The 17,275-nt window shown below is 37.3% G+C and overlaps 1 protein-coding gene across 1 annotated transcript in view; it reads right to left on the bottom strand.

Annotated features, from left to right (window-relative positions):
* GABRA3 (gamma-aminobutyric acid type A receptor subunit alpha3) overlaps window positions 1-17,275 on the bottom strand; it is a 136,099-nt gene that overhangs the window by 33,665 nt on the left and 85,159 nt on the right. The window contains exon 6 of the mRNA XM_065915015.1: window positions 3,483-3,626. Coding sequence (XP_065771087.1) covers window positions 3,483-3,626 — 144 coding nt within the window. The remainder of the gene's footprint in view (window positions 1-3,482; window positions 3,627-17,275) is intronic.

The raw sequence follows: 17,275 nt of genomic DNA, 5'->3' as shown, positions 1-17,275 counted from the left end.
TCTAGTATCTTAAATAACCCTATTTTCAAATAAGATCATATTCAGAGGTACTGGGGGTCATACCTTTTGGGGACACATAACTCAATCCATAAAATCTGCATTGCCAAGAGTGAAGGAAAACTGGCAAGCTCATACATTGATAATGAGAGCATGAATTGTTTAACCTTTTAGAATGGCAATTTGTCAATATGTATTAAAAAATGTTTAATGTGTCTACTTTCTGAAATAGCAATCTCAATATTTTGTTTTGATCCTAGGCAGGTAATTACATAGGAACAAAATTCTATGTGGAAAAAGAAGGTCTTCACAGTGTTGTTTATAGCATTAAAATAGAAAATAATTATAAATAATTTGTTAAATGAATTATGATCCACAAGTATGAAGCCATTAAGATGAATATATCATTGAATTTCATAATGAAATGCTACATTTCCCACTGATAGCAACATTTGTCATTGTCAAGAATGCTGGCTATGGCCTCAGAGGATGGCATTTTAATTTTCTTTTTAGAGTAACTGAAACAGGTAATAATATATGTCTATTCTGATTATTAAAATATTATTACTAACTACTTACAGCTAACAACAAAATACTAATGTTGGTGAGGATGTGTGGAAATGGTAACCCTCATGCACTCTTGGTGGGAATGTAAATTGGTGTAGCCACTATCAAAAACAGTATTGAGTTTCCTCAAAAAATTGAAAATGGAACTACCATATGATCTAGCAATTTCACTTATTGATCTAAAGAAAATGAGAACACTAATTTAAAAAGATATATACTCCCCCATCTTCACTGCAGCATTGTTTACAATAGCCAAGACATGGAAGCAACCTAAGTTTCCATCCATGGATCAATGGATAAAGAAGATGTGATATATGGAGATCAATGGAATGTTATTCAGCCACAAAAAGAAGGAAATTTTTGCCATTTGAGACAACATGCAATAACCTTGGGTACATTATGCTAAGTGAAACAAGTCAGACTGAAAAAGAAAGATATTGTATCTCACTTATATGTGGAATCCAAAAAACAAAACAAAAAATCAAGCTCACAGATACAAAGATTAGATTAGTGATTGCCAGAATCCAAGGGTAGGAGTTAGGTGAAATGGGTGAAGGGAATCAGAAAGTACAAACTTCCAGTTATAAAATAAATAAGTCCTTAGGGTGTTATGTACATCATGGAGACTATAATTACTACTACTATAAATACTCTACTGCATATGTGAAAATTATTGAGAGTAGATCTTAAAAGATCTCAGCATAAGAAAAAATTCTGTAACTATGTATGGTGATGGATATTAACTAGACTTGCTGTGGTGATCATTTCACAGCACAGACAGATACTGAATCATTATGCTGTACATTTGAAACTAATATGTTAATTATATCTGAAAAAACTATATTCTAGCTGTGTGTACATTTAACTTGAATCCTGTACTTAGTGATAAGAAAACAAGCCTACAATATAAAATTACATAAAAAAACAGCTTGTAAGACAGTATCAATATTATGGTCCCATTAATATAAAAATATATTCATGATTAAAAATGCAAACAGAACCTTCTTAAAGGTTACACACCAAACTGTATACTAATCAATTAATGCACTAAATTTCTCTAAAAAGTTTTTTTCTAGATGGAATTTAAGAATATTTTAATTTACATTTTTTGCTTCTCTGATATTTCTAATTTTTTTATCATGAACATGTATTGCCTGTGTGATAAAGGCTAAACAAACAGTGGTTTAATGAAACAAGATGGAACTGCTGGAATGGCTAATGATGGGTCTCAAAAGTTGATATCAGGTGAGCAGTACCAAGGAGGGATGGAGAAGTCAGGAGAATGAACAGATGCTGTAGCCCCAGGAACTCTCTCCATTCTGCTGGGTGGACCTCTGGGGTGCCTGGGATGCCCTCGGTCTTTAGGGGCTGGCCTTGCTGCGCTGGGATGCACAGAGCCTTCATCAGGAGCTTGGTTACTCTTTGCCCACAGGCTGTGGTGGGAAAGAGTGGGGCAACTGATCTCAGAGAGGAGGTTAGTTGCAGCAGCAGGAGCACCTCAGAGCAGGAGGTAACTTCCATCCAAAAATGAAAGCATCCCAGTAGGACAACGAAAGTACACTTTGCACATGCAGGCAGTGAAGGTCCTCCTCCCTCCCTCTGCTTGGGGAGAGCTGAACTGGCCAGGCAGACTTCCCTCCCACCTTCACAGAACAACTGACCTTCTCCAAAAGGTCATGTTCTCACAAACCTCTGGTCTTTTGAACCTCAGTGTTACCATTCTCAAGAACAGCCTTTTCCCACACCAAATTCTGAATCTCTAAATCCTATTGTCTATTGCATGCGTGTATGCTCAGTCACTGCAGTTTCGTCCGACTCTTTGCGACCCTATGGACTGTAGCCCGCCAGGCTCCTCTTTCCATAGCATTCTCCAAGCAAGAATACTGGAGTGGGTTGATATGCCCTCCTCCAGGGGATCTTCCTGACCCAGGAATTGAACCAGTGTCTCCTGTGTCTCCTGCATTGCAGGAGGATTCTTTACCCACTGAGCCACCTGGGAAGTCCCCTGTTGTCCTTTAATTCTTTTCAAATACTGCTTTTTTTAGGTTCCCTCCCCTGGTCCGAGGATGGAGGGAGAACAGAACACAGACATACTGCAACACCACAAGGAGATGGAACAGCAGTGTCCATCTAGTGAAAAAAAAAAAGGACAAGAGTATCCTCTTTGTTTGTAACTGTGGATTCAGAGAACTTCCTTGGAGGCAAGTGTTGAAAGTTCCCACCCTTTCATGTAAAAAGTACTGTAAGACATGTGGGCTCCTAAGATATACTCCATTTTGCCAAATACCCTAAAGTTAGTTTGGATTCAGAGTGTCTCCTTCCTAGGGCTCCTACAACTGATAAGTTTCTAAATAGACAGGACTTAAGGCTACAGAACAAGTCTCTAAGTTCTATTTATCAATATCCTAGGAAGAGCCATTGAGAGGACCTGGCAACGTTTGCTAGACACACTTGTTTCTGAAATGGGATTCACTTAAGAAAATAATTCCATGGCTCATTCCTGGACCTCCTGGCTGTGTTCTTGCCACCTCTGTATTGGTGGAGCTAAGCAACATTTTCATGAAACCTTTAGGATCAGAGTTTAGCTCTCCCAACTTTGTGGCTTCCCTTTGGTTTCTCTTCTATCACAGTCCAGCCTTAAAGACCTTGAACTTCTAACTCACCAAGAGACAGCAGGGCATCACAGATAAAAGCATGGTCTTGGAAGCCAATCTGCCTGAGTTCGTCTCTTGGCTCTGACATCACATAACTGTGACATAGAACAAATTACTAAACATCTGTATGCCTCAGTTTCCTTAACCTAATGCTACCTACATTACAAGACTGTTTTCTTAGCATAAGTTATTATAAGCATTTAAAACAGTGATGGATATGTGCTACAGGTTACAAAATACTTGTTAAATAAAATAAATAAATACCTGTACTAGACCGGATTATTTCTGTTCCAACAACATGGCCCAGCAGGTCATATTGATTCAGTCGAGAGCCATCTTGTGCCACTTCCACAGATTTGTTCTTCCCAAGAGTCCAAGAATAAACGACTTCAGCTGTTGTATAGGCATCTAAGGCAAAAAAAGTCAAGAAGGAAAAGGGAATGGGAAAGAAAATGATTATCTTTGATAGTAAACTCATATGAGATTGAAATACAACTCCCATCCCAAAACACTTTTTAATATGTGGTCTGTCTTAAAATGAATTACATTTATCCATGCTTGTATTAAGTACTTGTTGAATAATTATTAATAGTTTACTCTGGACACTATTGCCAACATCCACTGGATTGCAGAAAAAGCAAGGGAATTCCAGAAAAATATCTACTTCTGCCTCTTTGACTATACTAACGCCTTTGACTGTGTGGATCACAACAAACTGCAGAAAATTCTTAAAGAGGTGGGAATACCAGACCACCTTAACTGCCTCCTGAGAAACCTGCATGCAGGTCAAGAAGCAACAGTTAGAACCAGACATGGAAACATGAACTGGTTCAACATTAGGAAAGGAGTACATCTAGGCTGCATATTGTCACCCTGCTTATTTAACTTATATATATGCAGAGTACATCATGCAAGATGCTGAGGTGGAAAAAGCACAAGCTGGAATCAGGATTTCCAGAAGAAATGTCAATAACATCAGATATGCAGATGACACCATGCTAATGGTAGAAAGCAAAGAGGAACTAAAGAGACTCTTAATGAAAGTGAAAGAGGAGAGTGAAAAAGCAGGCTTAAAACTCAAAATTTTAAAAACTAAGATCATGGCATCTGGTCCCATCGTTAATGGCAAATAGATGGGGAGACAATGAAAACAGTGACACATCTTATTTTCTTAAGGCTCCAAAATCACTACAGATGGTGACTGAAGCCATGAAATTAAAAGACACTTGCTCCTTGGAAGAAAATCTATGACAAACCTAGACAGCATATTAAAAAGCAGACATCACTTTGCTAACAAAGGTATGTATAATCAAACCTATGGTTTTTCCAGTAGTCATGTATGGATGTGAGAGTTGAACCATAAAGAAGGCTGAGCACCGAAGAATTGATGCTTTCAAACTGTGATGCTGGAGAAGACTCTTGAAAGTCCCTTAGACAGCAAGGAGATCAAAGCAGTCAATCCTAAAGGATGTCAACTCTGAATATTCATTAGAAGGACTGATGCTGAAGCTGAAGCTCCAATACTTTGGCCATCTGATATGAAGAGTCAACTCACTGGAAAAGACCCTGACACTGGGAAAGATTGAGGTTAGGAGGAGAAGGAGGCAATAGAGGATGAGATGGCTGGATGGCATCACGAGTCAATGGACATGAGTTTGAGCAAACTCCGAAAGATAGTGAAGGATGGAGAAGCTTGGTGTGCTACAGTCCACAGGATCGCAAAGAGTCAGACACAACTGAGTGACTGAAAAACAACAACTCTGGACACACAGAAATAAACCCAAAGTGGTCACAGTCCAGAAGACTCACAGTGACTCACAGTCTTCTGGACTGCCAATAAACCTTTATAAAGTTTTCCTTCTCTTGGAGGATAGAGAATGGCGGCAAGGGGAGGAATGGTTAAAATATTATGTAATGCAGATGTCACAAATTCAAATGCCCACAGGAGCTAGAGACATATCTTAAATGACCTAATTAAGCTAGTTGTAAGAAAAATAAACTTCTAGAAATGTAATAAAATTTTCTTTAATTATTAATTATTATGGGATGAGCATATGAATTATGGTAAAAATCATGTTAGGGATATTTTAAATTAAAAATGAAAAATTATAAATTTAAAAAGCAATAACTAATGATTATAATTATATTTTGAAACTTATAAGGTTAATCTAGTTTAACTTGCAAACCAGAAACCTGCCACCATTTCTTTTGTATCAGGGTATTAATATCAGGTCTTGTATTTGGAATTTCAAATTAGAGTATGGAACAGCACAGATTAATTTTAACAGGGGTGTGGGTAAGAAAATGGTGAGGGAATGAGGAATGAGGTTATTTAGTTATAGTTAGTATCTTAAAGGAATAGAGTTGCTTTCTTTCTAGACACAGATCAATTCTTAGCACAGTGGGTTTTATATTTGGGGTGAGCACCATGCCCTAATCAGGTATCTAGGATCATTCATTATAAAGGGAAACTGACCGTCATATTGCTCACCCTTTTCATTCATTTTTGAGCTGTTTATTATTCAACTCACTCAGAGATCTCCAAATCATGGTGGCAGCTATCATGTCCATAACATGCTCTATTTAAACCTTATACCACAAAGCAAATAATTGCTAGTGAATTTACCAATAAACAAATGTAAATTCTGTATCCCTACAAAACTTTGAAATGTTGGATATGTATTTCATAACAGTCTGACAAAAACATATGTATTAATTGTGATCTGCTTATATTACAGTTTTAGAACTATTTTCAATATATTCAAGAAAAACATTTCCTGATTTGTTTATAATGGGCCACACGCCCAAAGGTTCCTCAGGCACATCAAAATTCTCATTGAAATGATGAGAAAATGCACATAACTCTATGGTATTGCACACCCATGGTGGATTCAAGTCAATGTATGGCAAAAAAAAAATGGCAAAACCAATACAATATTGTAAAGTAACATAAATAAATAAATAAATAAAATCTGTGCTCTTATAAATGATGAAGGAAAATGCCACAAGAAATCTAACTTTTCCACATAATATGCACTGTATATGTCCTCAGTCATTTCTTCAATTCACTGACGCAAATACTTGATTAAATATATAGTTACTGCTGCAATTAAATCATTTTTATAAATTTGACATCTATAAAATATTTTGATGCCTGTGAAGGTTAATTGCTTAATTAATATATAACTACATTTCCCAGCAGCAACACTTAATGTATACATTCAAATACAAACCTGTTGAAATTTTAATCTATTTGATTGTTTTTTTAAATTTCAGTCTGTTTTAAGATTTTCATTGTACATCTTTTTAAATGTATCAATTATGGTTCTTATAATGGATTGCATAATGTTGATATCTTAAGTTTTATGTCTTCAAACAAAAGCATACTTGTATGCAAAGCAATTGTGTATAAATATTCATTTTTACTAGGGAATGAAAACTCACAATCTTTCTTGAAATAGTCCTTTCAGTCTATCTTCTATTTATTTAAAATATTTATAGTTATCGGTACAACAACTATGTCAGTTTCCACTTTATTCTACTAGGAGTTCTTAATTCTACCACATGTAAAGCAAGAATGTAAGTGAGTTGACTAATGGCAACTTACATTGTACCCTGTTTTTAGTGAGGGAGTAGAAAGTGCCCATCTAAAGAGACAGACACTTTTCAGCCCCATGTGGTTGTGGTCCTGTAGGGATTTGAGCTCAGTGTTGTCCTATCTTCTGATTTCATAAAATAATAATAATAAATGAATTGGAATTCTGTGTAACATCTCCCAAATTTCAAATCTTGGAGGATAATTTTGAAAGAAATTAACATTTATTATGGGCTTCCCTGGTGGCTCAGTGGTAAAGAATCCGCCAGCAATGCAGGAGATGTGAGTTCGATCCCTGGGTTGGAAAGATTCCCTGGAGAAGGAAATGGCAACCCACTCCAGTTTTCTTGCCTGGGAAATCCATGGACAGAGGAGCCTGGTGGGCTACAGTCCATAAAGTTGGAAAAGAGTTGGACATGACTTAGTGCCTAAAACAACAGACAACACTTATTATGTCAAATAAAGGATATTTGCAAACCACCAACTTATAACTTAGTTGGACCTAATAGATATCTAAAGGACACTCCATCCAAAACAGCTGAATACGCATTCTTTTCTGTACACAGGGAAGTTTTCCAGATAGAACACATGATGGCCACAAAGCAAGTCTCAATAAATTTAAGAAGATAGATATTATATCAAGCATATTTTCCAACTACATAACGTGAATCTGGAAATCAATGATAGGAAGAAAAATGGAGAAAACACAATTACATAAACACTTAAAACATCATGCTAATAAAAAAACCAAAGAGTCAACAGAAAAATCAGAGAGGAAATTTTTTAAAATACCTTGAAACAAATGAAATAAAAGCACAATATTCAAAAATCCTACCACATAATTGCACTCATCTCACACATGAGCAAAGTAATGCTCAAAATTCTCCAAGCCAGGATTCAACAATATGTGAACCGTGAACTTCCAGATGTTCAAGCTGGTTTTAAGAAAGGCAGAGGAACCAGAGATCAAATTGCCAACATCTGCTGGATCATTGAAAAAGCAAGAGAGTTCCAGAAAAACATCTATTTCTGATTTATTGACTATGCCAAAGCCTTTGGCTGTGTGGATCACAATAAACTGTGGAAAATTCTGAAGGAGATGGGAATACCAGACCACCTGACCTGCCTCTTGAGAAATCTGTATGCAGGTCAGGAAGGAACAGTTAAAACTGGATATGGAACAACAGACTGGTTCCAAATAGGACAAGGAGTACGTCAAGGCTGTATATTGTCATCCTGTTTATTTAACTTATATGCAGAGTACATCATGAGAAACGCTGGGCTAGAAGAAAAACAAGCTGGAATCAAGATTGCCGGGAGAAATATCAATAACCTCAGATATGCAGATGATACCACCCTTATGGCAGAAAGTGAAGAGGAACTAAAAAGCCTCTTGATGAAAGTGAAGGAGGAGAGTGAAAAAGTTGACTTAAAGCTCAACATTCAGAAAACTAAGATCATGGCCTCTGGTCCCATGACTTCATGGGAAATAGATGGGGAAACAGTGGAAACAGCGTCAGACTTTATTTTTGGGGGCTCCAAAATCACTGCAGATGGTGATTGCAGCCATGAAATTAAAAGATGCATGCTCCTTGGAAGGAAAGTTATGACCAACCTAGACAGCATATTAAAAAGCAGAGACATTACTTTGCCAACAAAGGTCCATATAGTCAAGGCTATGGTTTTTCCAGTAGTCATGTATGGATGTTAGAGTTGGACTGTGAAGAAAGCTGAGCGCCAAAGAATTGATGCTTTTGAACTATGGTGTTGGAGAAGACTCTGGAGAGTCCCTTGGACTGCAAGGAGATTCAACCAGTCCATCCTAAAGGATATCAGTCCTGGGTGTTCACTGGAAGGACTGATGCTGAAGCGGAAACTCCAATACTTTGGCCACCTCATGGGAAGAGTTGACTCATTGGAAAATACCCTGATGCTGGGAGGGATTGGGGACAGGAGGAGAAGGGGATGACAGAGGATGAGATGCCTGGATGGTCTCACCGACTCAATGGGCATGAGTTTGGGTACACTCTGGGAGTTGGTGATGGACAGGGAGGCCTGGCATGTTGCAATTCATGGGGTTGCAAACAGTCAGACATGACTGAATGACTGAACTGAACTTGAATGAATATAAGAAAACAGAAACAGACTCCCAGATACAGGTAACAAACTAGTGCTTATCAGTGGGGAGAGGAACTAGGAGATGGCAAGATAAGGGTAGAGGATTAAGAGGCACAAACCACTATGTATAAAGTACATAAGTTACAATAAAATATTGTATAGCACAAGGAATACAGCCAATAATTTATAATAACTGTAAGTGGAATATAATTTATCAAAATATTGAATCACTATGGTGTACATCTGAAAGTAATATAATATTTTAAATTAACCGTACTTTAAATTTTTAAAAAATGAAATAAATGTTTTAGTCCATAGGCTATAAGGTCTTGTGGACAGGACTGAAATAGAGATGACATGGCTAGACGTATGCTCTAGAAAGACTGTTCAACCAGAAGTATGGATGACTGGTTGGAAAGAATGAAACTAAAGCCAAAACAGTAGTTAAAAAGGTCATCACAATGTTTTGTGTAAATGGCATTTAGGACACAATATATAGTATTAGTGGGATGAATTGAGTGGAACAGGGAGGAGATCTCAGTGGCAGAATATAACTATGACTCGGCTTCACTGATAGTTCAGTTGGTAAAGAATCTGCCTGCAATGCAGGAGACCTCAGTTGGATTCCTGGGTTGGGAAGATTCCCTGGAGAAGGGTTAGGCTACCCACTCCAGTATTCTTGGGCTTCCCTTGTGGCTCAGCTGGTACAGAATCTGCCTGCAATGTGGGAGACCTGGGTTTGATCCCTGGGTTGGGAAGATCCCCTGGAGAAGGGAAAGGCTACCCACTCCAGTATTCTGGCTTGGAGAATTCCATTGACTGTATAGTCCATGGGGTCACAAAGAGTCGGACATGACTGAGTGACTTTCACTTTCAAGAAAGGAAAGGAGGAAGTCTAAGGAAGGATTCTAGATAACCATGAGTTTGTAACTTTTGCAAGTACTTGACTAATGATGGAATTCATTTACCCATTGGGGAATAGAAGTCTTTCCCTTCAAGCCTCCTCTTTCTTCTTTTCTCCCTCCCTGTCCCATGGGTTTCTTTAAACCCTCAACTTCCCTCCCAGTTGAGTCCTTCTCCTCAATTTTGATCTTTTTTTTCCCGTGGAGGGGTAAAGGTAGACAGGTGTGGGGAATGGATGCTGCAGAAAGGAGACCTATCAGACAATAAGAACTACAGCACTCCCAGAATGGCCCCCTGAACATATATTGTATTGGCTATGATGCCACAAGCATCTGCTTGCCTTTGGTTGCTTTGCCAAATGCCTCCTTCTGTTACTTAAGCCTTGGTATGTGCCAGGCTCTAGGAATATGGGAAGTAAAAATCACTCTTGCTACAACAGCACAAATGAGCAAGAATTCCCTTTGAACTCATACTGTCAGAAACTGATTGCTTGATTGCTTGATTCAGTCACTCATATACTGAGACATTATATTAGACAGTAAATGTACAGGAGTCATAAGACATTTGAGGTCCCAACCCTTCATTGAATTTATAGTCTATTACAGAAAGAAAATATGTAAGTAAATAAAGAAGATAATATCATACAGTGATAAGTGCTATAAAAAATAAGAGTTTATGAGGTGGGGAGGAGGTTAATTAGATACAGTGATCAGAGCAGATCCCTTTGAGGGGGTGATTTTTTAGCAGAAAAACAGAAGATGAGCAAAAGCCAGAGTTCGATGGAGAATATTTCAGGTGCCAAACAAACAAAAAACAGAAAGTGTAAACTCTTCTGAGTAGGAAATATTCTGCAGTGTTATAGTGTTCTAGGAACTGGAAGAAAGCCAATGGAAAGGGGAAAGAGATATGAGATGAGGTTGAAGAGGTTAACAACAACCTGATCATGGGATCTAAACCAAGACACAAAACATAAAAGAAGATTTCAGAGAAAACATAACCAGCTTGGTTAGGGCATATTCAGTAAGAATACCAGAGTTCTGATGAACATAACAACTACAGCCTAAGGTTGGCATACTATGAAACCAAGTTGAGTTAAACACTCCATAGGTTTATAACTAATTCAAACACTTAAAACTGTCAAGATTTTAAAATATCCAAAGTTACAGAGTAAGTTATAGGCAAGTATGCATGTGTGCCAAGTTGCTTCAGTTGTGACTGACTCTTTGCAACCCTGTGGACTGTAGCCCACCAGGCTCCTCTGTCAGAGAGTTACTGGCAAATCAGGACAGATTTGGACTTCTGGCATGAGGTATATGTGTTTATGCAACTATTGAAATGATCATGTGGCTTTTTTGTCCTTTATTTTATTGATATGGTGTATTATATTGATTGATTTTTGGATATAAAGCCAACTTTATATCCCTGGAATAGATCCCACTTGAAGATAGTGGGTAATTCATTTATAGGCTTTTTTATTTGGCTTTTATTTTATTTACTTTGTTGAAGATCTTTATGTCTATAGTCATAAAGAATTCATAAAGAATATTTGTCTGTAGTTTTCTTTTCTTGTGATCTTTGGTTTTGGTATCATGGTAATACTGACCTGACTGAATGTTCTTCCTCATCTGTATTATACAAGACTTTGGGAAGACTTAGTATTCATTCTTCTTTAACTATTTGATAAAATTCAATGGTGAAACCATTGGGTTTTTGCTTGTGGGAAGTTATAAAAAAAGCCAATGGAAAGGGGAAAGAGATATGAGATGAGGTTGAAGAGGTTAACAACAACCTGATCATGGGATCTAAAAACCCTATAAAAAACCTGAAAGACTGAATCAAGCAATCAAGCAATCAGTTTCTGACAGTATGAGTTCAAAGGGAATTCTTGCTCATTTGTGCTGTTGTAGCAAGAGTGATTTTTACTTCCCATATTCCTAGAGCCTGGCACATACCAAGGCTTAACCCTATAAAAAAACCATGGGTTTTTGCTTGTGGGAAGTTATAAAATTATTAATTAAGTCTTTTGTTATAGGTCCAATAAAAATGTCTACTTTTTTCTCAGTCACTTCCAGTAGTTTGTGTATTAGTAGTAATTTTTCCATTTCATCTAGGCCCTCTCATTTGTTGACATATAATTTGCAGCTTGACTTTATAATCCTGTTTATTTCTGTAAGATCAGTAGTGATGTCCTTATTTCATGATTTGATTATTCTCTTGTTTTGTGCATCTGTGTTTTGTATTCTCTCTTTCATCAGTCTAGCTAAAGGTTTATCAGTTTATTGATTTTTTTCAAAAAACCGCTTTTACAATATTTGATTCTCTTTAATGTTTTTCTATTTTCTGTTTCATTTAATTTCACTCAAATGTTTATTATTTTCTTCTATCTGCTTGTTTTGTATTTAGTTAGCTCTTCTCTTTCTAGTTTCTTAAGGTTCAAGTTCAGGTTATTGATTTTAGATCTTTCTTCTTTTTGATACAGTTATAAATTTCCCTCTAAACACTGCTTTAAGCTGTATTTACCTTGTACATAATTTTCATTAATTTCAAAATATTTTGTAATTTCCCTTATGATTTTTTCTTTGACACATTTTTTTAAATTTAGGAGTATGCTGTTTAATTTCAACATATTTGTGAATTTCCCAAATTCCCTTCCATAGTTGATTTCTAATTTCATTCAAGTGAGGTTAGATAACACACTTCATATGGTTTCAGTACTTTTAAACTGACTGCATCTTTTTTTTTTTTTTCTCACCATTTTACTATTATTTTCTTTTTTTTTCTTTTTTTTTTTTAGATTCACATATTTATTTTACTTTTTTTTTTTTTCGTTTCTTTTTTATTAGTTGGAGGCCAATTACTTCACAACATTTCAGTGGGTTTTGTCATACATTAACACGAATCAGCCATGGAGTTACATGTATTCCCCATCCCGGTCCCCCCTCCCACCTCCCTTTCCACCCGATTCCTCTGGGTCCTCCCAGTGCACCAGGCCCGAGCACTCGTCTCATGCATCTCACCTGGGCTAGTGATCTGTTTCACCATAGATAATATACATGCTGTTCTTTTGAAACATCCCACCCTCACCTTCTCCCACAGAGTTCAAAAGTCTGTTCTGTACTTCTGTGTCTCTTTTTCTGTTTTGCATATAGGGTTATCATTACCATCTTTCTAAATTCCATATATATGTGTTAGTATGCTGTAATGTTCTTTATCTTTCTGGCTTACTTCACTCTGTATAATGGGCTCCAGTTTCATCCATCTCATTAGAACTGATTCAAATGAATTCTTTTTAACGGCTGAGTAATATTCCATGGTGTATATGTACCACAGCTTCCTTATCCATTCATCTGCTGATGGGCATCTAGGTTGCTTCCATGTCCTGGCTATTATAAACAGTGCTGCAATGAACATTGGGGTGCACGTGTCTCTTTCAGATCTGGTTTCCTTGGTGTATATGCCCAGAAGTGGTATTGCTGGGTCATATGGCAGTTCTATTTCCAGTTTTTTAAGAAATCTCCACACTGTTTTCCATAGTGGCTGTACTAGTTTGCATTCCCACCAACAGTGTAAGAGGGTTCCCTTTTCTCCACACCCTCTCCAGCATTTATTGCTTGTAGACTTTTGGATAGCAGCCATCCTGACTGGCGTGTAATGGTACCTCATTGTGGTTTTGATTTGCATTTCTCTAATAATGAGTGATGTTGAGCATCTTTTCATGTTAAACTGACTGCATCTTGTTTTAAGGCCTAACATACAGTCTACTACAGAAAATATTCCATGTGCACTTCAGAATAATGGGTGTTCTGATATTATTTGGTAGAGTGCAATATAAATGCTAATTAGACCTAATTGCTTTGTATCATGTTCAAGTCTTCTATTTCTATGCTGATGTTCTGTCTAGTTGCTCTATGGAAGTGGAACATTAAAATGTTTAGTTTTTTTTTTTTTACTATTGAATTGTCTATTTCGCTTTTCTATTCTTATCAGTTTTTCTCTGTGCATTTTGGGTTTCTAGGTACAATCATCTTTATAATTGTTATATCTTCCTGATGAATTGATCCTTTTTATCATTATGAAATCTTCAAGGCTTCTTCAGTATGGGGGTGAAGACGATCAGAACATGGTTCTCTCGCCTTAATGTGAATCAGTCATTTCTCTTGACTAACACTCCTCAGACTGTTGTGAGCCTTTGGTTAGAGTTTGGAGAAAGTTAATTTTCACAACTTTTGAAAATGTTCTTGTTGCTTTTATGGAAGAGTGGATTTTCAGAAGTTCTCACTTTACCATTCCAGAATTGCTTCCTTATTAGTTTTCAAAGTCAATATTAACTGCCCACTTAAGAATTTAAACCACTCTCTCCTTCTTAATATACTTAATTTGCTTCTAGGACAGTATGTTCCCTTAAGTTTCCTCTTACTACACCTGTCCTATCCTTCACATTTACTGAGTTATTCTCTTCTCTTTAGCCTCTAAATGTTCTAGTGATACAGGAAATAGTCTTTGACACTCTTATCTACATGCAGGCAACTCCTCCAGCCTTATGCCTTTAAATACCATCTAAATGGATGAAACTTCAATTAAATATCCAGTCTGCTGGCTCATATGGTAAAGAATCTATCTGTCTACAATGCAGGAGACCCATGAACAATCCCTGGGTAGGGAAGATCCCCTGGAGGAAGGATTGGCTACCCATTCCAGTATTCTTATCTGGAGTGGGCTACATTCCATGGGGTCACAAAGAGTTGGACATAACTGAACAACTAACACATACTAAATATCTTTCCTGAAACCAGACTTACACTCCATATATTCAGCACCCAGAAGCACTAGTTGTGTCCCTTATCAAGCATAAACCCCATCAAGTGTAATTACTATCCTGACTATTGTTTCTATGTGTAATTTCCTTCCTGGCATTTATTGGGAAATGTATATATATGTCTTGAAAATCAAATATTTAGAAAAATAGTTGAGAAATAAGCAAAATGGAAAAAGTATTATAATTCTCCTATAAAAATTAAAGCTTAACAATAGATATAGAATCATTACTGGATTAAAGAAATCTACTAATGTCAAGTCAAAGCAAGAACAGGAAATGCTGGTACACTGAGTCAAAAGTGTTGAAATTCCAAGTATCAGCACAGGAATATATGTGGATCTGATCACTTGATTTTGGCTTATTATAAGTGTATGTTTATAGCCATGTATACTGCTAATGGAGAGTCACTTTGAAACAAAATTTTAAACTTTATATATTGTATTGGAGTATAGCCAATTGTTACTCCAGTCTTCTTGCCTGGGAAATCCCATGGACAAAGGAATCTCGCTGGCTATAGTCCAAAGGGTCACAAAGAGTTGGACACGACTGAAGTGAATTAGCATGCAGAGCTGATTAACAATGTGGTGATAGCTTCAGATGGACAGCAAAGAGGCTCGGCCATACATATACACGTATCCATTCTCCTACAAACTCCCCTCCCATCCAGGCTGCCATGTAACATTCAGCAGAGTTCCCTGTGCTATACAGGAAGTCCTTGGTGATTATCCTTTTTAAATGTAGTATGTACATGTCTATCCCAACCCCCCTAATTATCCCTTCCCCCTGGCAACCCGACCAACCATAAGTTCATTTTCTATTACTTTTTTATATATATCATCCAGCAGCAGCCTTATGGTCAGGGCAAAACTTGAATTCCAAGCTGCAATCCATGGCCAGAATTGGAAAGTACCACCAAGAATGAAGGGGTTTCCCTGGTGGCTCAGACGGTAAAGAATCTGCCTGCAATGCAGATGACCTGGGTTCAGTCCCTGGGGTGGGAAGATCCCCTGGAGAAAGGAATGGTAACCCACTCCAGGATTCTTGCCTAGAGAATCCCATGGACAGAGAAGCCTGGCGAGTCTATGGGGTCGCAAAGAGTCAGACACAACTAAGCAACTAACATACACCAGAATAAAGGATGTTCTACCCTATCACCAGAATTTTAGTCTTATCAATCCTTATTGCTCAACAACTCTAGGTTTCCTAATTGTTCATGAGGGAACCTCTGTTCCCTCACAAACAACTCTATCCTACACAGAATGGAAGTAATACTTACCTAACTTGATAGTAAATCCATTAGGACAGAAATCTATAAGTCATCCTTGAGTTCTCTTCTTGTGGTATTCTATATCTAATTCATTGGAGGATCCTTTGGGATTGTCCTTCACAATGTATCCAGAATCAGAATCTTACCACTTATGCCACTATCACCCTGATTTGAGCCATCAATATCTCTCAGCTGAAATATTGCAATAACCTATTAACTGGACTCCCTGCTTCTATCTTTCTCATACTTAGTCATAACATTTTTAGCATAATGATTCTTAAAAAACCAAATATCAGATAATATATAAAAATATTCCAATAACTCCATTTTCCCTCAGAATAAAATTCAAAGCGCTTTACTGTCCATCAAGACTGCAGATGACCTGACCCCCTCTTTGATCTCACATCTGGCACTTTGATGATCTTTAACAAGTCAGATACATTTCTGACTCAGGGTCTTGTTCCTGGCTGTTCCCTATAACTACAGAATTATTTCCACAAATATCTGTCTTGTTAAACCTTTTGCCTCCTCAAACTTTCTGCCCAAATGTCACTTTTTCAAAGAAGACTACATTGATTATTTTAAATTTCAATGGCAATGGCTGTCTTCTACCTAGACATGATTGACCCCACCCTATTCTGCAGTACTTTTATGTCTTCTTATGGTGCTTCTCATTTTACAACATACTTTATACTTTACTTTCTAATCTAATGTTTATTTTCTCTTTTGCCATCACTCTCTCCTCTATATAACCTCCACAAGGGCAGGGTCTTTGTTTTATTCATGGATGCACTCCAAGCTCCTATAATAGAGCCTGGCCCACAGGAGATAATTTGTAAATATTTGACAATGATTGAAAAAAATATGTCACACATAATTATTTGGGTCTTTTCAAATGCACTTTCTACATTAAAATACAGAGATAAATATAATTTAGAGATGATAAACACAGACCATGATATATTGCTCCAAGTTCAGTTCAGTTCAGTCACTCAATCGTGTCCAACTCTTTGCAACCCCATGGACTGCAGCACATCAGGCCTCCCTGTCCATCATCAACTCCTGGAGTTTACCCAAACTCATGCTCATTGAGTCAGTGATGCCATCCAACCATGTCATCCTCTGTTGTCCCCTTTTCTTCCTGACTTCAATCTTTCCCAGCATCAGGGTCTTTTCAAATGAGTTATTTCTTCGCATCAGGTGGCCAAAGTATTGGAGTTTCAGCTTCAACATCAGTCCTACCAATGGACACTCAGAACTGATTTCCTTTAGGATGGACTGGTTGGATCTCCTTGCAGTCCAAGGGACTCTCAATAGTCTTCTTCAACACCATAATTCAAAAGCATCAATTCTTCGGT

The sequence above is a fragment of the Muntiacus reevesi genome, chromosome X (genome assembly GCF_963930625.1).
Source record: "Muntiacus reevesi chromosome X, mMunRee1.1, whole genome shotgun sequence".
Classification (NCBI taxonomy): Eukaryota; Metazoa; Chordata; class Mammalia; order Artiodactyla; family Cervidae; genus Muntiacus; species Muntiacus reevesi.
The sequence above is the reverse complement of the archived record's forward strand: the minus strand, read 5'-3'. Positions and strand labels throughout refer to the sequence as shown.